General features: G+C 37.4%; 1 protein-coding gene across 1 annotated transcript in view; it reads right to left on the bottom strand.

Moving 5' to 3' along the window:
- EPB41L1 (erythrocyte membrane protein band 4.1 like 1) overlaps nucleotides 1–24,109 on the bottom strand; it is a gene marked incomplete in the record, with an annotated part of 2,183,009 nt that overhangs the window by 617,848 nt on the left and 1,541,052 nt on the right. Inside the window, 1 exon segment of the mRNA XM_044090111.1 lies at nucleotides 12,720–12,872. Coding sequence (XP_043946046.1) covers nucleotides 12,720–12,872 — 153 coding nt within the window.

Here is a 24,109-nt window from a genome sequence, read left to right as displayed (position 1 = left end):
ATTTTTATCAACCAAAGGAGAAGTAATGGACAATAATTAATAAAGAGTTGAAGGAATTTATCTGTGAAGAGAAGAGAGTAAGAGTTAGGTGGAATTAGTTGAGCCTTCCAATAGAACAAGGTGGTTTAGGATTACCTGATTTGAATGGATATTTTACAGCTACATAATTAAGATTCATACCAATAACACAAGCAGAAGGCTATAATTCAAAGCAGATAGGGATGCCGAAGAAGCGGGGGAGGGTAGATTCAAGAAATAAGGAGCAAGTGGGATTTTAGATGCAGATCCTTAAGGAGGATAACAACCACCATACAGAATATTATATTCATAAAGTAGCAGAATGTATTCTAAGATCTAAGGCAACATGAGAATGGAGAAAGGAGATTTTACTAATAGGGATTACTGCAATTAGGAGTACACAGAATACGCAAGGGAAGATGGAATTTAGTGAAGAAAACTGGCAAAGGAACCAATGTTTTTGGGGCAAATACCTAGAGAGGAAAAGGTAATAGAATGGAAAGAGGCCAAGAAGACATTTGGACTGTCGGCTAGAGACTGCCTTCCCTGTCAGAGACTGATATCACAGTATAAGTAAAGAGAAAGGGACATGGAAATCCTAAGTGAAAGACCTTCCCTGGTAGGGTTTTTAGTTGAATCTAGAATAGAAGCTGATGTTAAAAGAGAGATAAGTATTGGGGCATATGATGATAACTATAAGAATTAATCAGAGGAGGTTAGAAAAGATTGGGAAGAAATATTGGATAAGCAATTAACAAGGGAACAACTGGAGGACACATGCATGGCTCCCAAGTATGCAAAAAAGTTCAAAAGGTTTAGGGTGTTTGCTTGGAAGTGTTTACATAGGTAGTTTTATACCCTAAGCACACTTCAAAGATTTTTTTCCTCCAGTATATAGCTAATGTTGGAGGTGTAATGGGGAGAAAGAGTTAACTGGAAGCATATGTTTTAGAAGTGTAATGAGTTAGCAGATTTGAAAAATTTCCTACAGAGTACTCTGTCAGAAATATTGAGTGAGCAAATGACTGAAACGAAGGAAATGATTCTTTTGAGCTGAGACTCAGGATCTGAATTGCCTAGACATAGTAAGGCTCTGTTAAGTTAAATTCTGATGGCTGCCAAATACGCAGGGACCAGAAAATGGAAATCAAAGCCTAAAACTACTGTATTTGAAGTACTGAATATTGTAACAGAGATAAAAGAACTGGAAGTAAGATCTTTAGGAAAGGGAAGGAGCAAATTACATAGAAATAAATGGAAATTGTGGGAACAATACATGCATAATAATGTTCATAATGAGGAGGGGTGAGGTTTTATGGAAGGCAGAAATTGAGTAATTTATGTAATGTTGGACTGATGACAGTTATAAAAAAGAACATGTGATGTATAATGTATGTAACTGGAAACAAGTTAACATTTTTTATATAATGCATGTTTGCTTGTGTCTTAAGTGACAATTTAATAAAGTTATCAAAAAATAACAAGATTTGCAACACTGTTATGCTAAGTACTGAGGTAATAAACTGAATGAGGAGAGAGCAAGGCTAAAAACAAAAGGCAGATGGATCCTACCAAAAGAAGCAAAGCAAATGCAATAACAAGGCACATATGAAGATAGTGAATACACATAGAACTGGAACATATGTCTATGCATTTTTTTCTATATCCTTTTTAATAATTTTAACAAAAGCAACACATACAACAGTACATTCCCTCCAGAATATATGTACAACTACCAATAGATAACAATTTTATAAACAATGGCGAGAATGTAGAAAGGGCTACTGCCATCAGTAAGCCCTAACATGAACAGTCAGTTACTGGTGGATGCCTTTCCTTCTGCTGGTAAAAGTCCACAGCAGTGATTCTACACTGGTGGACTGTCTCCACAGCCATGCTACATACTAAGAAGGCATTCCAGAGTGCTCTCCTATAATAATTAATCATGTGCTCTCCCTGGAAATGCCTGAAGGAAGAGATTTATGCAGCCGAGTGATGCCAAGCAATCCAGTGACTTGTTCAGCTGAGTAACTTTGCACGGCTGGCCAGATTAATGAACATGGCCAAAATGCTGTACTCCGCCACTATAGCCAGTAGGAGAAAATGCATTGCAGGTAAGGTTTGATTGGAATAGTGGAGATGTAGATGTCTGTGAGCATGTGTACGTGGGTGGCAGTGTGTGTGCCTGTTCTGCAGGAGTATGACAGGTCTTGGATAACAGTGGGTGTGTGTGTGTGTGTGTGTGTGTGTGTGTGTGTGTGTGTGTGTGTGTGTGTGTGTGTGTGTGTGTGTGTGTGTATCTGGTTGCAGTAGGGAGGGTTAGGAAGGGACTGATAGTACCGCTGTGTGTACATTATGGATGAATGGGTTAGCATGTTCAAGTGAGGTGGGGGTGTCATGTTGATTAAATGTCAATAAGCACGTGAATGAATGCTTTTGAGTACCTCAGGGAGTATCCGGAGGAAGGTTCCTGTTCAAACACAATGCCCGAGCTGCCTGAGATAAATGCCACAAACAAGTATTATTTAGCACTGTTGGTACTTTCATGCAATTCAGAGACACGCAAACTATCTTTTAATGAGGTCTTTCTCATTGCGGCTAAACATGCTTCTTAACTTTCCCACAACTCTATAAAATGATCTACCCATGGTAGACACTTTATATGACTGCTGTAGCATTTCTCTGAATCCCAGCCAATCTATTTAATACATTTTTCCACACTGTAAACTGCATCACCTTTCCTATACACACCATAAACATGTTTAATTTCATAATTATACAGAGGCCTAAACTGCTGTAAACATTATTAAAACAAAACATTTCCACAGCCAAGACTGTAAACAAGCCCTTTGACTAATATGCTTTGGAGAACACCCATCTTAACCCTCTACCTGTGGAAAAAAAAAAAAAACCTGCACTCTTTTGCTTCCTCCAACTCTAGATTCACCACCCCCTCATTCCTGAAGATACCACAACTTCTATCCCCGTTATCTCACCTACATTCCCTCATCTGATACCTTCACTACCATTTTATACTCCATTTTTCCTCTAATCATCTTCTCCATTCATAGACTCCCATTCTTCTAATCAGCTTTCACATCAAACATCTTGTAGCCACTTTTCAGTACTTACATTCCCATTTTTGTCCACTCTTACATTATCAATTTCTTTATTCAACCTCCTGTCTAGTCTAGCAGGACGTTTCCTTTCTATCTCAAATCAAACACAATAAGCATGTGTCGTCCACTTTCTTTCCATACATTTTTTGACTAGCTCTCTCCTCACCACACTTCCAATGTACCACCTTCTCCCATACATCTTCCTCTTTAATGTTATTTAGCTTTTTATACCAATGGCTGTATATCCCAAACTGAAATTGACAGTGACCCACCCTTCCTTCCACAACTCACTATGTAATTCTGGTTTTACCCTTCTGAACATAAATCTAGACACCTTTATCAACAACATGCACTCTTTTAGACTTTCTTCTCTCACCTTGCATGTGCTCTCCCCTTATCATATCAACAACTGATTCCGAGCTGATATTATCTTTCACGTGTTGGATATCAAATAATGTATCCGTGGCTAATGAAAGAAGCCACAATCAATGAAACTACATTCAACAAAAACATCTGTCTGATGTAAATCAATGAATTAAACAAAAAATTCTGTACCCCCATCTATAAATATACGAACTGTGAGATCACATGACCTTAAAGGTAGACAAAATGACTCTACCCCACAGTCTGCTAATCTTGTTATTAAACAAATAACTTTTAATGAAACACATGAATCAAAACATAGTGCATATTCACAAGGAGTGGCATTAAAGGACTGTCTGCAGTAAACACATATTTAAAACAAGAAGTCTAAGCATCAATTCTCCGAGCAGAATGACCTTTGACTAAGTTGGCATAAGTTTGATTGATTGCATGACAGTAGAAAATAATGCAGAAGGGTAATAATTTACAAAATATCTGTTTAGAACTACCATGTACTACTTATGGTCACATGAAAACAAACGGTCTGTTTTCCTGAACTCACGCACTTCCTTGAGAAAAATCTAGACAGTACTGAACCTCAGGACAGTCAAAGACCTTCAGCCCCAATATTCCACTTCCAGAAAAAAATGAGAGATGGATAGATAACGATGAACCTGCTTTCAACAAGAAGTAAGAGGTTTTGACCTAGTCCTTAAGAAAAAAAGAAAGTATTTCTCTGCATATGAAGGCATTTAGGTCCAAAACCCATTCTACTCGCCACAAGCAACAAAATTTTCCTACAATTAAACTTTAAATTCTTCAAGCCAGCTTACTAAAAAGAGCAGACATGTCAGATTTTATAGCTATGAGGTTCAAGTTTCAAGTTGAAGAGAAGAATTCTTCAATGGTCAGTGTAGTAACAGCACTTTCTTCTGAAACTGAGCAGTGCTGAGCCAGAGATCTGCCATCTATAAGACACTGAGATGGCAGAGATATGCACTTTGGCCAAGGAATAACTTGAGTCCCATATCAAACAGCTGCCTAAGGTAGACAAACCTGTCAACTTCTAGACCTTGGAGGATAGGGATACTTCCCAGCGTTTTATAAAAACATCTCCACTCTGCAGTGTAGTCTTCCTAGTAGAAGACTTTCTATCAGCTTCCAATACTGCAGAAATAATTGCCAGTGGATTAGCTGGAAAAATAGGAGCCTAGTCCTGAAATGTAAATAGTTATCTCACCAACCAGAGATACCATCTCTTATTTGGGCCCAAATTATTTCTGGCATTGCCACAAAACAAAGTGAATGAGATCATTGCATCCTTGGTCACCTGAAGAGAGGGGATGGGAGATCACTGCATTCAGCTATGAACTTTCTTAATGAAACTCTAAGGAGAAAACATCAAGGGGAATAGAAAAAAGCATACAGGAGTACCCTCCCTCCCCCTCAGATCAGTTGGAATAAATCCACTTTCAACTTCTCCATGCCCTGAGGAAGGTCTCAAAACCAGGAGAATATACAGTTGGGATTTGCCATCTGTGCAGATATTCTAATAACACAATCATTGTTGAATACATATTGAACTTTGCGATCATAGACATGAGTCTTCTTACCAGACTTTAGCAGCAGCCAGAGATCATCATACTAAATGCAAAGTTACTTTCTTTTCCAAGGACATCAACTGGAAGCTCATCAATAAAAGACAGAGTAACTTCCATCATCATTTTCTCCAGCAGTTGGCCAACAAGTGTGCCTGACTCGTTTATCCTAACTAAAAGAAAGGGGCCGCAAAAAATCCTGAGCAACCAAAGAGAATACAGATGCAGTAAAACATCTTACAAAATATACTACCCATCCAACAAACTACAAATCCTCAGCGACAATAAATACAACTCACCCAGTTTAAAAGTCATGCTACCCAAACATCTAGCCAAGGGTACAGCTTACAACGTAACCAAAATTATCAAAATGAAAAAAAGAGAGAGAGAGAGAGGCCTGGAGAAGGGAGCAGCAGTATGGGATCTCCTACTGCACTACTGATCTGATTACTCCAACCCCTACTTAACGTCTTTTATCTAAGCCTCTTCACTGGTTATATTTCTGAATCCCAGAAAACAGCCATTGTAATGCCATTGCAAAAGGGTGGCCCAACAAAAGACTCGGGAACTAAATTGACCCTAGGCGTGAGTGCGTGCATGTGTGTGTGTGTGTGTGTGTGTGTGTGTGTGTGTGTGTGTGTGTGTGTGTGTGTGTGTGTGCCTTCTGTGGAAGGTTGGGCGCTGGGCTTGCAACTTGACACCGTAAAACTCCACTGCCAATCATGAGCAAACAGGTGATCCGCTGTGGCGACCCCTAACCGGGAAATGCCGAAAGAAGAAGAAAAAGAAGTCTCATTAGCCTTATATGCAAAGCTGTGAAGCATATTACCTCTGTCCTCATTAATCTGAACATTGAAAATCTATTAACCCTGGAATCTCCTCAACTCTTCTTTGTCAAAGCAAGGCCCTGCCTCTTTAACCCCATTAATTTATTTGAAAATATCACCCAAGCAGTTGATGGTGGTCACACATTACATACACCATATCTGGACATAGCCAAAGCCTTTGACACTATTCTCCATGCAGGCATTTTTGACAGACTTGTAAATATGAATATAAAACCTTATGCTAGGAGGTGGATACCTAACTGGTTGTCTAACAGAATCCGTGTGGTTAGAGTTGCAGGTGCCACTTCTGAAAGCATAAAAGTCTCTAGTAGTGTACCATAGGGCAAAGTTATGGTGTCTCTCATGTTAGGCATCTATTTCTCAGACCTTCAGGCCAACACACCTAGGTTATGGTCATCTAACTTTGCAGGTGACTGTAAATTTGGAGTTATCATTTGATATTCCACTGATTTACAATTGGTCCAACATGGGTTAGACCACATTAGCAATTGGTGTAAAGACTAAGATCACAAATTATATGTGGAAAAATCAGTTTACCACAGTTTAAGTGAATACACTGTAGTCGAACCCACCAATGCTCTATTCGAAAACCAGAAATTTTGCATGTCAAATGTCCGGAATGTCACATAGAACACCGAATGCAACATTTTTGACTGCTCTACATCCAAAACGAGTGCTAACATGGGTCCAAAAGGGGGTGCGGGATTGCTGTTCTATACATTACCATTAGGTATTTTGCGTATTTGCTGCACTGCATTCGATACACGGACAGTCGACATTGTGTCTGTTGGTTAAACGGTGGTAAACCAAAAAATCTAGTATACTTAATTCTGGTAAACAAAACCTTTTCCCATACAATATAGGTGACACCCCCATACAATAAGACACTGTTGTAAGAGACCTAGGCACTGTTCTTGACAATTCGTTATCTTTTGACCATGTGATTTTCAAAGACATCTCCTTTAGATCCAGAGGAGTTTTAATTCTACTTTATTCACATCTCATCAGACCTATTACAAAATATAATGCTCCTTTTGACATGTATTTGCCTAAGCATGTAACTCAACTTGAGACACCTCTGAGGTTCCTACCTAAAAAGATTGGTGGACTCCAAAATCTTAGTTATCAGGAGAGACTGGCAGCCTTCTCTGTATATACTCTGTTTTTATACACTCCTCCATGGTGATCTATGTCCAGCCATATGAGCCATGGAAGATCTAACCCTAGCTGACCTTCATTTCCTATCCCAAACAAAAAGCTTCTGAACTAACAGGTTAAAGTAAATAAAAAAAGATATGTTGGTATAACAGAGTCATATCCCAACATGTGCCTACCTCAAGAGAAAAATTCTACTACTTGCAAGCAGAGGAGTACCCTTGCCAACTTCAAGGTAAAGCTAGATAATTGAATAGGCAGACACCAAATATCCCCCAAGTCTATCTTGTATTGCTTTCCTTACAGATGAGGAGGACTTTTTGATTATGGGTTACAGGTTAGGCTGCAGACTAATTGCCTACTACTTACTTATGAATCTTTGCAATTTTGGGGAATTGGTCACAAAAACTGAGTCAGAGGGAGGGTATAACAATAATTCAACTAAATAAGGTTGGCCAGAGGTAAGTGGCAAACAAAACATTATGATTTGCACATGTACATCCCTGAGAACAGGAAAGTGGTAATATGAAGTACAAAACCCCACACGGGAGGAACAAGGTGGATGCTAAGAAACACAAATTCAAGTAAAACAATGAGATGAAATCCAATGAATATAGTGGGGTCATTTCAAATGCAGTAACTAAAAGACTAATTCATTAAAAATGTGGTGAAGAGCACCCTACTGTAGGAATCAGTGTGTGACAAGACATATGTCTGAATACCTCTAAAGAAAACCAGGACTTGTCTGTGAATCTTTCTGCAGTCACTTGATGGGTTGCAAGGATGGGGACACTGGAAGGTGTAGAATTATTTAAAAAAAAGGCTGGCTATCCATGGTGCAGACAGTCCGGATTTGAATAGCAACTTGAATATCTGCAGGAGCTAGCTGGGCAGGTATGGGACCGAGAGGCTATTATCACCACACCCATTCGGGGGAGGGAGGTGGCTGATGCTGTGGCTCACTACGTGTATTACCCCTAGGGGAGCACTTGGGTCTAGGGGGCATATATTGTCATTCTGTAGACGTAAGTACTGCAGGGATTCAGCATGCAGAGGCATGTTCTTTTTACTGACAGCATGCAGTGGAGCTTGGAGAGCCACTGAGGAGTGGGCCACCCTATAGAAGCAAAAAGCTGGCCTGCTCTATAACATCCAACTTTTAACATTAGGGGAACTGAATAGCCTCACTGGGACTTCTGGGCAGGAACTCTGAGTTACAGTCATCTCAGAATAAGCACACAGAAGTGGTGTGGGGAAGTGTAGCCTCTAATAGTATAAGAGAGAATTTTCTTATTACATTGTTACAATCATGGTTTACATTACACATTATACACATTACACATTATACAGTGCCTATATGACAACTATGATTAGAAAAGTAGCAACACACAAAACATGAGGGACAGAGTTCATTTACATGTTTAACACAAAGAACACAGCAACTGGTAAAACAAGAAAGCAGACCAGTACCGTGTGATGTCCCGTTTATTGAAACTGGTGGAAAACAAACAAATAAACAATAATACTAAGCGCTTTCACCCATAACCATTCTGGGCATCATCAGAGTATAATTTGGTTAGAAAATTCTTCCTTAAATGTACTAAAAACACAACGCCCTAAAGTTAAAACCAATGAACAACATCAATCAATCATGTATGCTAATTACAGATAACAAACATAAAATGAAGTAAAAAAGCTGAGTACAAACAAACTCATACAATCTAATGACAACAATTGTAGTGAAATGTGTTGAACATCATCCATAAATAATTTTTGTTTAATTATATATAAATATAAATGTAAATATGCATTTCTAAACCATACAATGTATAAAAATTAAATAACAATGTATAAACATTAAAAACATGTAATCAACAATGTCTGTGTGTTAAAATTTGGTTAACTGCCTATGCTAAAACCTGAATGAATGGTGAAAAACTTCAATTAATTGTAAAATTAATAACCAATTCATTAAATGCAATGTGATTTGTGTTTCAGTATACTAGAAATGGAAATATAATCATTAATTCCAGGTGAATTGGAAGCATCCAGTCTCAGTTGTCATAGACATTCCTTTGCTTCCAATAAATAATTATAATCGCCTCCTTTAGTATTATTGGCAATTCTATGATATCAATCACAAAAAATATAAATCTTTTGAAATTCGTACATTTCTGGCTGTGAAGATATAGTGAACTCACTGTTTTTTTGTTTTTAATATCCCTTATATGTTCTAAAATCCATAACCTAAGTTTTCTGATGGTCTTCCCAACATAAAAAGTGGAACAGCTTGTACATGTTGCAATGTAATCAACTATCTTGGTATTGCAATTGCAATAACCAGGGCATCTGATGGTTCTCCTGTAGTTCTGAACTGCTACACAGGGTCCATCATTAATAAATTTACAAGTGCTACATATACCATATTTGCTCATTTTGGACATTTTGTGTATATTGACATTAGTATCCATCTCCATTAAATCTTTTAAATTCATACCCCTACTGTACGTTATCTCAGGGTAACAACCAATAATGTCCGTGAGTTCAGCTTTGTTCCTAAAAACACTAAGCCATGTTTCATGTACTATATTTACAATTTTTACTGCTGCTTCATTAAATGGAAGAACTAGAGCATCTTTTTTCATTCTATTTTTGGTTTTTGGTGTTTCAGTGTCCATTCCGTATATGAGTATGGGCTTGTATGTAGTGTTTCTTTTTACCATCACCTCATTTCTAATGTTACTCAACAGATCTAGGGGATATCCCCTATCACAAAACATATTCAGTAGTTTCCCCATTTCCTCCTGGAATACTCTGTCATCACTCACTAATCTAGATAATCTGACCATCTGCCCCTTCACTAAGATCTTCTTTTGAAAATGGGGGTGGAAACTCTCACAGTGTAAGAATGAGTTTGAGTAAGTCTTCTTATGAAATATACTAGACTCAAGTCTATCCTCATCCTTGTAAAATAGTATATCCAGGTAGTCACACCCTTTGTCGTGAATCCTACTTGTAAATTTTAGAAAAGTGGTTGTTGCACCCCAAAACTCAACAAATTCCTGAATTTCTTCTCTGGTACCCTTCCAAAAAATGAAAATGCCATCCAAATAGTGTAGATAAAGTGCTATTTTGGATGAAAAATCAGAAGTAAAAATAAACTGTGTTTACCTACCATACCATCCATCTTTGGCATTCCGAAAATCCACAAAGATGTTAACAACCCACCTTTTAGACCTACAGTTTCAGCTAAAGGTTCTAAAACAGAGGCTATGGCCTCATTTGTGGATTTTCATTGTAAAAATATTTTGAAGCAGTTACCTCACATTTTAAAAGATTCTTGGCACTGCCTTGATGTAGTTAGGCAATACAAAACCGACATTAATATCAATATGATCATGGTCACAATAGATGTAATTAATTTGTTTTCGGTCATACCACATGTTATGGGATTGGAAATGTTTGAAGCTTGTTTACTTAGATTTGGGAACATGCATACAGTGAAGCGTAAATTGATTTACTCAAACTCATTCTTTCACTATGAGAGTTGCCACACCTATTTTCAAAAGAAGAACTTAGTGAAGGGGCAGATGGTCAGATTATCTCGATTAGTGAGTGATGACAGAATATTCCAGGAGGAAATGGGGAAACTACTGAATATGTTTTGTGATAAGGGATATCTCCTAGATCTATTGAGTAACATTAGAAATGAGGTGACGATAAAAAGAAACACTACATACAAGCCCATACTCATATACGGAATGGACACTGAAACATCAAAAACCGAAAAGAGAAAGAAAAAAGATGCTCTAGTTCTTCCATTTAATGAAACAGCAGCAAAAATTGTAAATATAGTACATGAAACATGGCTTAGTGTTTTTAGGAACAAAGCTGAACTCTTGGACATTATTGGTTGTTACCCTGAGATAACATACAGTAGGGGTATGAATTTAAAAGATTTAATGGAGATGGATACTAATGTCAATATACACAAAATGTCCAAAATGAGCAAATGTGGTACATGTAGCACTTGTAAATTTATTAATGATGGACCCTATGTAGCAGTTCAGAACCACACGAGAACCATCAGATGCCCTGGTTATTGCAATTGCAACACCAAGATGGTTGTTTACATTGCAACATGTACAAGCTGTCAATCTTTTTATGTCGGGAAGACCATCAGAAAACTTAGGTTACGGATTTTAGAACATATAAGGGATATTAAGAACAAAAAAACAGTGAGTTCACTATATCTTCACAGCCAGAAATGTACGAATTTCAAAAGATTTATATTTTTTGTGATTGATAAAATTCCCAATAATACTAAAGGAGGCGATGATAAGAATTTATTGGAAGCAAAGGAATGTCTATGGCAACTGAGACTGGATGCTTCCAATTCACTTGGAATTAATGATTATATTTCCATTTCTAGTACACTGAAACACAAATCACATTGCATTTAATGAATTGGTTATTAATTTTACAATGAATTGAAGTTTTTCACCATTCATTCAGGTTTTAGCATAGGCAGTCAACCAAATTTTAACATACAAACATTGCTGATTACATGTTTTTAATGTTTATACATTGTTATTTAATTTTTATACATTGTATGGTTTAGAAATGCATATTTACATTTATATTTATATTTATATATAATTAGTTAACAATAATTATTTATGGATGATGTTCAACACATTTCACTACAATTGTTGTCATTAGATTGTATGAGTTTGTACTCCGCTTTTCTACTTCATTTTATGTTTGTTATCTGTAATTAGCATACATGATTGATTGATGTTGTTCATTGGTTTTAACTTTAGGGTGCTGTGTTTTTAGTACCTTTAAGGAAAAATTTTCTAACCAAATTACTCTGATGATGCCTAGAATGGTTATGGGTGAAAACGCTTAGTATTATTGTTTATTTGTTTGTTTTCCACCAGTTTCAATAAACGGGACCTCACACGGTACTGGTCTGCTTTCTTGTTTTATTTACATGTTGCCAGACAATGGTTCAAACAGGGCACTCTATCATGTGTTTTAGAAAGGTCCAGTGTAGTCAGATTGCCTGGTTAATAGCACACTGTCCTGTGGCTGTAATTGCACTAATTTTCCAAAATTCACACCTTAGACAGATTGTAGTATGTTTCACAGTGGTGGGATGTTTCTTTTTCTGTGTTCCTTTCAGTACTAACTTTGGCTGTACACTGGGGTTGATAGGTGTGGGCAATGACCACTGGAGAATACACAGTGACCACTAGAATGGAAAGGTGGGTCCACCCAGCCATAAATAACTTATGTATGCCATATCGGTTAACCCTCTGAAGTTTTTCACAGATTTAGAAATCACAGTACAACACATACATTGTATTAGGGGACACTGGTTAAGATTCTGTGAAACAAATAATTTGCATCCAGTAATTTTCTGCTTGAATTTGTTAGCAGTCACTTGTAAACCAGATAAAAATACACAAACAGCTACCTACTACCTCTAGTTTAAATTTTCACTAGATTTGGCTCTCATGATGCATCCACATAAGATGTTCACAATGCAAGCAGAGCTGAAAATTCTGATCAAAATTAAATACAAAGCAATTTGTTGGAAAACAGGTACTCACCTCTCCAGGACGGATCTTTATGTAAAAATTGCTCCTTTTATATGAGATCTTCAGGATCTTGGGCCAGGCAAAGCGGTTTATTCTCAGTCTGTCTCTGTATATCAACAATCCATTTGCACACACACCTAGCATAATCTCAATTCCTTCAGAGTCCTAAAAGATAAGAAGTGATGTGCAGTCAGTCCATATTACAGTGTTACACATGACATATAAACCCTGCTGTATAAATACCAAAACAGTAATGCACACATTTTACTTACTTTACTATTTCAGTTAATTATTTCTTTTTAACTTTATGAAACTTTATTTAGTATTTAGAAATACTTTGACTTATGCCTGCTATTGTATTCAGCATTACAGTCTATCTAAAAGTAAAATATCCTTTCCTGAGATGGCAGTAAATGATGTAATTTATTTTTATTTTATTTATTTATTTTACATTTGTTTACCAGGAAAGTCCGACTGGACACAGGTCCATTTTCAGCGGAGGCCCGGGGAGAAAAGCTCCACATTACAACATTACACGAGAGTAAAAAGAAGTAGAACATACATACATATGGCATATATACACATCAGGACAACATGCTGGTGATTAACAAACATACATATATACTCACAAAAGGGCATCATGCTAGTGATTAACATCTCTTACAGTAGACAATCAGAGGTACATGTTTTTTTTTTCTTTTGCAGTTATATGTTTTGTAAGGTAAATGTATATGGGTTTGGAAGCTTTCAAGGGAGAAATTGTTTACACATAGCTGTACCCTGACAAATTCTCTTGGTATGGATTAGCCTGGTGAGTGGCATGAGCATAGCCAGTTACTTATATAGTGGGTTTTCAGGAGTTGTTTGAATTGACTAAAGCAGGTGGTAGAAGTTATTTGGCTTGGTAGTGTGTTCCAGGTTTTGGCAATGGTGTTGGCAAAGAGAGACTTACCAGCTTCGTTTTTATGTTTGATGACAGTTATGAGGTTCTGGTTACTAGATCTTAAGGGTCTAGAGGGAATGTGGGCTGTATTAGGTGCTGAAGTGCTGGAGTTATCTCAGGAAGGTAGTAGAGTTGGTGCGCTATAGAGAGTTGATTTAGTAGAAGTATATGAGGCAACTCAAGCCAGTTTAGTTGCATAAGGAATAGACAGTGGTGGGAACTATATGAGGCTTCAGTAGCAAATTTGGCAATCTTGTTGTAGCAAGTTTCCATTTTATTTAGATCAGTTTGGCGGAGATTGGTCAAGATGGGAGAGGCATAGAGGAGGGTGGATAGAAGATGAGTCCTTGCGATGGTTACTTTGGTGTGTTTAGTCATAAAATGTTTGTTCCTGTAGAGAAGACCAAGTTTTTTATTAACTTTCTTAATGGTTTGTGCTATGTGGATGTTGAACTTCAGGTTATTGTCTTTTTCTACGCCTAGCAGTTTAGTGTGTGTGGTTGGACTGATCTGAATGTTTTCTTTGGAGCTAATGGTGAAATTATTATTTAGGGAAGGAGCTCTGACAGGACTGAAAAGAATTAGTTTGCTTTTTTTGGGATTAAGAAGAAGTTTGATGTTAGTGAACCAAGTTTCGGCTAGAGTGAAGTTATTTTGGGTAAGGGTTTGCAGTTCACTAAGGGTAGGGACAGCATATATGAGGGTAGTGTCATCTGCATATTGTACTATTGAGGCAGTGGGAGAGGATTAAGAGATTTGATTTGTAAACAGAGAGAACAGCAATGGGCCAAGGATGGATCCTTGAGGGACTCCTGTGGTTACTAGTAACGGGGGGACAATTGGTCCTTCCATAGGACTGCTTGCTGATGGGCAGATAAGTAGTTGTTGAACCATGATATAGGGAGGGACTTATATTTAGGGTGGATAGGGTATCAAGAAGCAGACTGTGATTTACCATGTCAAAGGCTTTTGATAGGTCTAAGAATATGGAAGAAACAAATATACCCTTGTTTCTGTGGTGGTTAATTATGTTGGTGAATGACAGTAGTGCTGTGGTGGTGCTATGGGAAGGTCTAAAGCCATGCTGGGTTATGGAGAGTAGGCTGTTATTCTGGAGGTGCTGTATTAGTTGAGTATGAACAACTCTTTCTAATATTTTGGATAAAGGCGATAGGATTGCTATTGGGCGATAGTTGGTGAGCTCTAAGGAGTCGCCTCCTTTGTGCAGTGGAATTATATATGATGATTTCCATGAGGTGGGGACTTTGCATTCTGAGAGAAATCGGTTTATGAGAATAGACAGGATAGGCTATAGCTTCAGCTGAGATCTGAAGGAAGTCTGCTGGCAACTTATCAGCTGCTAGAGTGGTTGGTTTAAGTTTACCATAGGTTCATAGGTAGGTACTAGGCTATCAGCCCTGGGGCCTATACAAGCCCAGCCAAAAAGGTACCCTGGCTTTTGCCACCCAAGAAAATTATTTTCCTGTGCCACTGTTGAGCAGAGCCACAGAGGTGATCCCCGGGGTGAATTTCCTATTTCCCATCCAATCATCAAGATTTTTCCTTGAAGAGTCCTAATGAGGAGCTTTGTTTGAAATAGACAGATAGTTTATTCCACAGTATAGGAAGTCTCTGGGACAGGAATCTATCCCTCCGGCATGTTCTGTTTATTGTGGTGACAAGGTTTAGGTCCCTAGAGCATGTAGCTCAGAGGATTGGGATTTCTTTAAGTGGAGCATGTCCAACAGCTCTGGGTTTGACATAGCTTTGTATGTTACGCAGAAGTCACCTCTGAGTAGGCGATATGCGATAGAGTAAAGCTGGAGTTTGTGAGATGGTCTGCATAGGGCATCTGTTTGAGGCCGGTAATCCTCTTTGTGAGGTATTTCTGCGGCCTTTCCAGTTGTTGTAGATGTCTTGTGAGGTACATACCAAAAGGGGCGCTGTACTCTATAATGGGTCTAATGAGTGATGAGTAGAGGGGAACAATGACCTCTTTTTTTCTGGATGAGAAACCTTTTGTGATGAGTTGTGCCACGTAGAAGGATTTCCTGACTACTGTGGCGATGTGATTATCAAAGGAGAGACTACTGTCCACTTGTGTCCCAAGGTCTCTTATCACACTTTCTGTGTTAAGTATACTACCACCTGTGTTGTAGTTCATGGGTACAGAGTTTTTACCAAAGGGGATGACAATGCACTTTTTGGCATTGAGCTTGAGGCCATGGCTTTGACATCAGGCATCTGTCTCAGTGAGGCCCTTTTGTAGGATGTCTACATCGTTAGGAGTTTCGATTATGGCTCCTAGTTTGCAGTCATCTGCGAACTTCGTTAGCCAAAGACCTTCTGTATTAGCCTGTACTTCAGAGTTTAGATATTGATTTGGTGGCTACAGAGTGGAGGTGAAAACTGGGGCTATTGTTTTGTATATTGGGGTGGGTTGGGGTAGTTATTGGTGTGGAGCTGCTAGTACTATTTTGAGCATTGGCAAGGGTCTGGACTGTTTCGGTAAAGAATTTGTTAAACTGAGTAAGAATGTTTTCATGGTTATTTGGAAGCACAGGGGTTGGAGTCGTGGACTTTCCTGGATGCAGTATACCACTTATTGTGGCCCAAAATTTTTGTGGGTTGTGAGCATATTTTTATTGCATACTTGTATAGTAGCTGGATTTGTCTAGTTTGATTTGTTTTTTGGCTTTGTTACTGAGCTCTACATAGTTTTGTCTCAAAGTAGTGGTTTTGTTTTTCTGATATTGAATCCAGGCCTTGTCCCTTTCTTCCATTATACTTTTAGTATATTTTCTTAGCCATGGGGCACAGTTAGTTTTTATTCTAATGGTTCTAGGGGGTGCATGATGGTTTAAGATTTTTATGAAGTTTGTGTTAAAGTACTCGACGGCATCGTCTAGAGGTAGATGTTTTAGGGGGGTCCAGTTACAGCTTTTTAGAGTATTGATGAGATCAGTAGCTATAAAGTTTTTTTTGTTTCTAACTACCCTGAGGATAGGTTGGTTGATGGTTTGGGATCTGATATGAGAGGGTATGATGTCACAAGACTTGATTATGGTACTTGACAACAACTTATGATCAGGGCTAGTAAGGAATCTGTGACTTGTTTTCAAACTAAAGGTACCTGTATTAGTAATACCGAGGATTATGATTGGGTCTACAATCGTAACCACGTTACTATGTGTTCAAGACATATGCTCTCGAGGCGAATCTTGACATCAGTGTCAAGAACACATAGTAACAGCTTATGACTGTTGACACCCGATCATAACTCTCTGTAGTACGTGTTGTATCTACTCCATGTAATATAGCAGAAATGCTTTACTGGATTTGAAAGCCAATAAATCACTTACTGAGTGCTGTCTTATAGACAGCTCATGAATATAATAGATCCCTAATTTAAATATGCTGCTTACAGACTGAAGTCTGTAAACGTCAGTGAACACAGAAGAACAGATATTCAAGGACCGAACGAATGTCCCTTCCCTTATACCCGACTGTCTTGTGTTACAAATAGCGAGTAACAGCTTGTTTTTTTCCCAATTTTGGAGTGTAATTACAGTGCTCCATGCACTACTATGATGCCTGAGACAATGATATGCAAATATTACTGCACCTCTTAAGGCTAAGCAATTTTCCTGGTAGGATAGGGGAGAAAAATAACAAGCTGAATATTTAATTAAGATTCAGTTACAGTCATGATGTTGCAGGTACAAACACTTTTTTTTTTATATCAGCACCAATGGCGCAATGAGACTAGCCATAGCAGTAATAACAACTGCTATGTTTTAGGATGTTTTTTCTAAAATATGAAGACATTTATGATGGAAATAAATAAGTAACTGTACGGGGACAGTTAGTTTCATCTGCAAAAACCGGCTTTCCAGACTTTAGTGCATGGCTCTTAGACTTTTTTAAATAAAAAAATGTGTGTGTGTGTGTGTGTGTGTGTGCGTGCATGAGTGTGAGTGCGTGTGTGTGTCTCTCTCTCTTTCTATATATATATATATATATATATATATATATATATATTTACATATTTATTTCTACAGACACACACACACACACACACACACACACACACACACACACACACACACGTGTCTGGATTTACAAACATTTCTTCTTACTTCAACTGTCTAATCAATAAAAAAGGGTTTGTTGCCATGGATATGAATTTTCCCACTATCTCCATTACCAGCTTGGTGGATATGGGCATCCTGAGGCAGTGTAGAAATTGCTTCATATTTACTGACAACCAGTTAATTCTCAAACAAACTGATATGGTATGAGAGAGTTGTAGTTACACAGTGTCACTGGAGACAAAGCACTCACATAAAATCACTCCTAATGTCAATAAGGTTGTTAGCAGTACACATGCTGCACCCATCACATACAATTCAAAGCAGACACATAGACCCACATATTCCATGGCACTTAAATGTAACCTTCCTAAACCACAAAGACCTTGTAGATGAAGTACACATAACAAACACCCTCAGCAACCCTGAATGCACTATTTCAAAACAACACCCACGTCAACACATACAGCCATACCTCATGGATTTAGTACTCCTAAGCCCATAAGGCAAGTCAGAAAAAACAAAGAGCAAGCAACGTAGTCCTCCTCTGTGCTACCACTCTTAAAATTGAGTGGGAAAAATACCAGGCAGCAAACTGGAACAAAGTAAAAATCCAAAGGTCATCCAAAAAGAGTTTATTTCTTAAGCGCTTTTCGTCTGCTACTAAAGGCAGACTTCTTCAGAGTAAACTCATCAAATTACACACCTGACTTATACTAAAAACATAATTAACTAATTATTATTAAATCACAATCATTACGAATTTAAAGAAACAGTAGCTAAAATGAATATAGTACTAAAAATCATATACTATTTACATACATTGCAGTAAAAAATCTTACAGTATATATCCTATTTACTAGTTTATATCATACCAATAAAACGTATATATAAATAAACATATATATACAAATATATATGTATTACATAATAAGTCAACTCTATGCATTCTCAAATCTAAAACTCACATAACAGTGTTGTTGGATGTAGTCACAGATGTGCATTACATTTAGTTTAGTTTAAATTCCATATTATTCTAATGATTTATTAAGCTATAACTTTGTCTCATGTTCTAAACAGACCTTAACCAATAAATTATGGCTGTTTTCATATTATTTCATATCTATCTTTTAAACTAAGTAAACTAAGTATGCACCCTATAGAACATGTTTCATTGAGCCCTGGAGGATGGTATGTTTCCAACCTAATTTGCCATCCCAGTTCCAACGCTAATAATTTTAATGAGGCTGGACCACCTCTACTATCTTGTTGAACTTGGTCAATAGCAATGAATTTAAATTGATGGTCTGGATTCTCTAAGACATGCTTGGCTAATGCGTTTGTTAGCTTTCGCTTCCTGATAGCATACTGGTGTTCGTAAATTCTGTCTTTGAATTTACGTTCAGTTTTCCCTACATACAGTGATGTACAATTTTGGCATATGGCTAAATATACTATCTGTTTGGAATTACATGTGTATCTATGTCTAAGTTTGAATTCACCTTTGTTCGTTTTAAATCTATTTGATTCTATAATGAACCTGCAATAATTGCAGGTATGACATCTGAACATACCTGGTGTTTTCACCAACATTGGTTTCATTTCGAACCAAGATTTAAGGTTCCTACCTCTTCTATAAGTCACTGAAGGGGTGGAACCTAACTTGTTAGATATAGTCGAGTCTACCCCAAATAGTTGCCAGTTATTCTGAATGATTTCCCACAGAATGGTACTGTCAACTGAAAATGTAGTGATAAATCTAGGAATGTCCAACTTGTCTACTCTCCCAGAACCCACTGAACTTACTGTTGTTACCATACTCTCTATCGCTCTCATTTGCAGGAGTGGCACATAAAAATTATTGTTTCTCTTAGTGGTGATCTCATCTATAAGTTCATTAATTAAACTACAAGGGTATCCCCTACTAAGAAACATAATTTTAAGTGTATTACATTCTTCTATGAAGTCTACTTCTCTACTATTAATTCTCGCTGCTCTAACAAGCTGCCCTTTCACTACTGCGCGTTTTTGTGTGTAAGGATGGCAGCTTGTGAAGTGTAGTAGAGTGTTGGAATAAAGTGGTTTCCTGTATATTTTAGAAATGAAACATGCCATGTTCATGTCTTTAGTTAGAAGAATGTCCAAGTATGCCACCTCAATACTGCTGAACGATGAAGTAAAAGTAAGGAAATCGGTGGAATTGTTCAAATATTCAATGAATGAAGTAGCATGTTGTTCGTTCCCATTGAAGAGAATGAAAATATCATCCAAATACCGGGTGTAGTAGACCAACTGGTCAGAAAATGTGGGATTATTCAAGATATATAGATGTTCCCATTGCGCCATAACAAGGTTGGCCACGCTAGCTCCATAAGGTGAACCCATCCCTACTCCCACCTTCTGCAGATAAAAGTTGTCGCCAAACAAAAAGAAGTTCCTTGGTAGTGTTAGATCCAGTAGTTCTGCTACCAATGCAATCTCATCACTCCTAGCCTCCCTAGCTCTTAACCTGTCACAGACCCATTCAATAGCTATATCCAGGGGAATACTGGTATATAGGTCTTTAACATCTATAGTCAGCAAGTTGAAATGTGCTTCAAAATGTATTTCATTGATTTTAGATAGAAATGTCCATGAATCTTAACAGATCTGTGACTCCATGGTGACATACTTCCTTAAAATGTGGTCAACAACTTTTGCGCAAGCATAGGTGGGTGATCCACGGCTGTCTATAAGTGGACGCATAGGCGGGTTATTCACGTTCTTATGTATTTTCGGTATCCCGAATAAGGATGGAATTCTAGGGTGAAGCGTGGTCATGTAAATGTACTGTTCTTGGTTAATCCTACATTCAATGTACATCTCTTCTAGATGGTCTTTAATTACTTGGTAGGCGATGTTAATTTCATTTTTTGAACTCAAACCATAGGCTTCAGTGTCCAAAACTGATAACATACGTGTGAAATAATCACTGTTGTCAAAAATTACAACTCCTCCACCTTTATCGGGTTTACAAATACGCAAGTTGTTCATTTGGAGAAACCGAATATTTTCTAGTTCTTCACTATTTCTGTGTGTCAACGTAGTGTTGCGGTTCTTTATATGTCGCCTGATGTCAAGTTCGCACATCAGCTCAAACATAACTAGAAGTGGGTGGAGGGGAGGATTGAACGTACTGGAAACATGTAACTTATTGTTGTCCATCAAATAAGCTTCCCCTCCCATCATCAACTTGAAATTAAGTTTACGTGTGAACAGTTTGACATCAATTAAAGCTTGAACTAAGTCAAAATAATGTTCAGGTACATAAGTTAGACCTTTAGCCATTAAATCCGCCATATCCACTGAGATATCAACATTAGTAAAATTATAAACATTAAAATCACCTATTGTATTAGTGATGATAGTAGGTCTATGATGTGTATTTTCATGACTCAACTCAAAATCTTCTGTCTCCAATACAAGGTCATGGTTCCTAGGGGAATTAGTGATATACATTAACGGTTGTTCCTTAATGGATAATGGTGGTTCTGGCGTTGGCGTTGTGCTTTGGGGCGTGCTCCTAAAAAATTCCCCTGTTCATGATGTAAATCCCGACTATTTGTATTGTGTGGTTGATGGATGTCTATGTTATTTTTATTCAACAACCTTTCACTCCTGCGCAGTTCGTTGTGGGGCTCAGCTGTCTCACTATCCTGAAAAACAATCTGTTCCTCACTCCCATATCTATTGTTGTCGGGTAAACTGTTGTGGTCGTGGACTACTACACTAGCTGAATTCATATTAGCTCCATTCCCACGTATGCTGCCTTTCCCCTTCCAAACCTGACTAATATGGGGTTTGGGGTACGCTAAGCCTTCCTTATATGCCTTGGAATCCCTTTCAAGTTTCTTAGATTTAATCGCCTGCAGTTTGACCAAGTGTGTGTCAATGTTCTTATATAGTTTACTGTATTCAAAACTATGGCTCTCAAATCTCGTGTCAGCTTTAATCCTATCATCCAACATTGTTGCTTCACTATTCAGCTGGTCAATTTGCAAAGCATAATGCTTACACATAAGTTTCAGTAAGTCAAAACCGTGTCTATCATACATATTACACAGTTCAACATGAAATTCAGAATTAGCAATTAATCCTGTAGGATATTGAAAGTGCCTTAAACCTTTGGGCACTATTTTCCTAGTTAAGCATTCATTGAAATATGCAATTTCAAGTTTTAGTTTTTTAATTTTCAACAATGTACTATCAAACTCTTTCAAATTACTGTAAAATTCTAGATCAGCATTGTCATTTTGTAAGTTCAATGTCATTTGTTCATTGTTGAACGAAGGATTATTATTAATCCATTTGAAATAGTTAGGTACAGTGTGCTTATTACCACTCACCAATGCTGGTTCGTACGAATTACTTCCTGCCATATTTGGCATATTTGAAGTTGGCGTATTTGAAGTGGACTGAACAAAAGTCGCATAACTCGGAACATTATCGCTGGATATATCCTCTGCAGTGGTTGGAAAAAGTTCCCTTTGATGTACCACCAATGTACTAGGTTCACGCGACTGTAAAGAGTCAGGTTTATCCATAATAAAAGTTGCCTGTGTTGTTTGTAGAAGTTCGTCGTCGGCTGGAGTTCTCCTCTGCCTTACTTGGTTAGTGTTACCTAACTCTACTACGGTCGTGACGTTTGGAGCAGCCAAACTCGACTTATGATTGGTAGATTGCTGTTCAGCTCGCAAAGTCGTATTCGAAATACTGTGGGACATAAAGTTACCCACAATATTGCTCCCCAAAGCATTGGTAGTCACATTATCTTTATCGAGAAATGTTCCTTGTAATGAACGATGTTGTAAAGGAACTGTGTCAAACCCAGGCTTCATGGTAGTAACTTTAGATGTATTGTTATAAGTACAATCAGTGTTATTAGTTGGAATTATTTTAGTCGGTAATAAAATACTTTGTGCTTTTTCCAACCTGTCAATTCGTACCAACACTGCTTCTAACTTACATAATAGTAAGTCAAATGAATTGTTCTTAGTGTTCCGTTCATCGGAATTGGTAATTGTTGCTGGCTGGTTATCAGAAGTTGGTACCATCCTAACTTCTGAATTCTCGGGTCTTAGTAGTTCCGGCGTTGCATTCGGAAAGTCACTAGCTTGCTCACATATAGACTCAGACGTCATACTAGAGAAATAACAATACCAACTGTAGAAAAAACAAAGAGCAAGCAACGTAGTCCTCCTCTGTGCTACCACTCTTAAAATTGAGTGGGAAAAATACCAGGCAGCAAACTGGAACAAAGTAAAAATCCAAAGGTCATCCAAAAAGAGTTTATTTCTTAAGCGCTTTTCGTCTGCTACTAAAGGCAGACTTCTTCAGAGTAAACTCATCAAATTACACACCTGACTTATACTAAAAACATAATTAACTAATTATTATTAAATCACAATCATTACGAATTTAAAGAAACAGTAGCTAAAATGAATATAGTACTAAAAATCATATACTATTTACATACATTGCAGTAAAAAATCTTACAATATATATCCTATTTACTAGTTTATATCATACCAATAAAACGTATATATAAATAAACATATATATACAAATATATATGTATTACATAATAAGTCAACTCTATGCATTCTCAAATCTAAAACTCACATAACAGTGTTGTTGGATGTAGTCACAGATGTGCATTACATTTAGTTTAGTTTAAATTCCATATTATTCTAATGATTTATTAAGCTATAACTTTGTCTCATGTTCTAAACAGACCTTAACCAATAAATTATGGCTGTTTTCATATTATTTCATATCTATCTTTTTAAACTAAGTAAACTAAGTATGCACCCTATAGAACATGTTTCATTGAGCCCTGGAGGATGGTATGTTTCCAACCTAATTTGCCATCCCAGTTCCAACGCTAATAATTTTAATGAGGCTGGACCACCTCTACTATCTTGTTGAACTTGGTCAATAGCAATGAATTTAAATTGATGGTCTGGATTCTCTAAGACATGCTTGGCTAATGCGTTTGTTAGCTTTCGCTTCCTGATAGCATACTGGTGTTCGTAAATTCTGTCTTTGAATTTACGTTCAGTTTTCCCTACATACAGTGATGTACAATTTTGGCATATGGCTAAATATACTATCTGTTTGGAATTACATGTGTATCTATGTCTAAGTTTGAATTCACCTTTGTTCGTTTTAAATCTATTTGATTCTATAATGAACCTGCTTACGACTGTTGACACCCGATCATAACTCTCTGTAGTACGTGTTGTATCTACTCCATGTAATACAGCAGAAATGCTTTACTGGATTTGAAAGCCAATAAATCACTTACTGAGTGCTGTCTTATAGACAGC

The sequence above is a fragment of the Protopterus annectens genome, chromosome 12.part0, assembly GCF_019279795.1.
Source record: "Protopterus annectens isolate FY-2018-M chromosome 12.part0, PAN1.0, whole genome shotgun sequence".
In the NCBI taxonomy this organism is placed as follows: Eukaryota; Metazoa; Chordata; order Ceratodontiformes; family Protopteridae; genus Protopterus; species Protopterus annectens.
The sequence above is the reverse complement of the archived record's forward strand: the minus strand, read 5'-3'. Positions and strand labels throughout refer to the sequence as shown.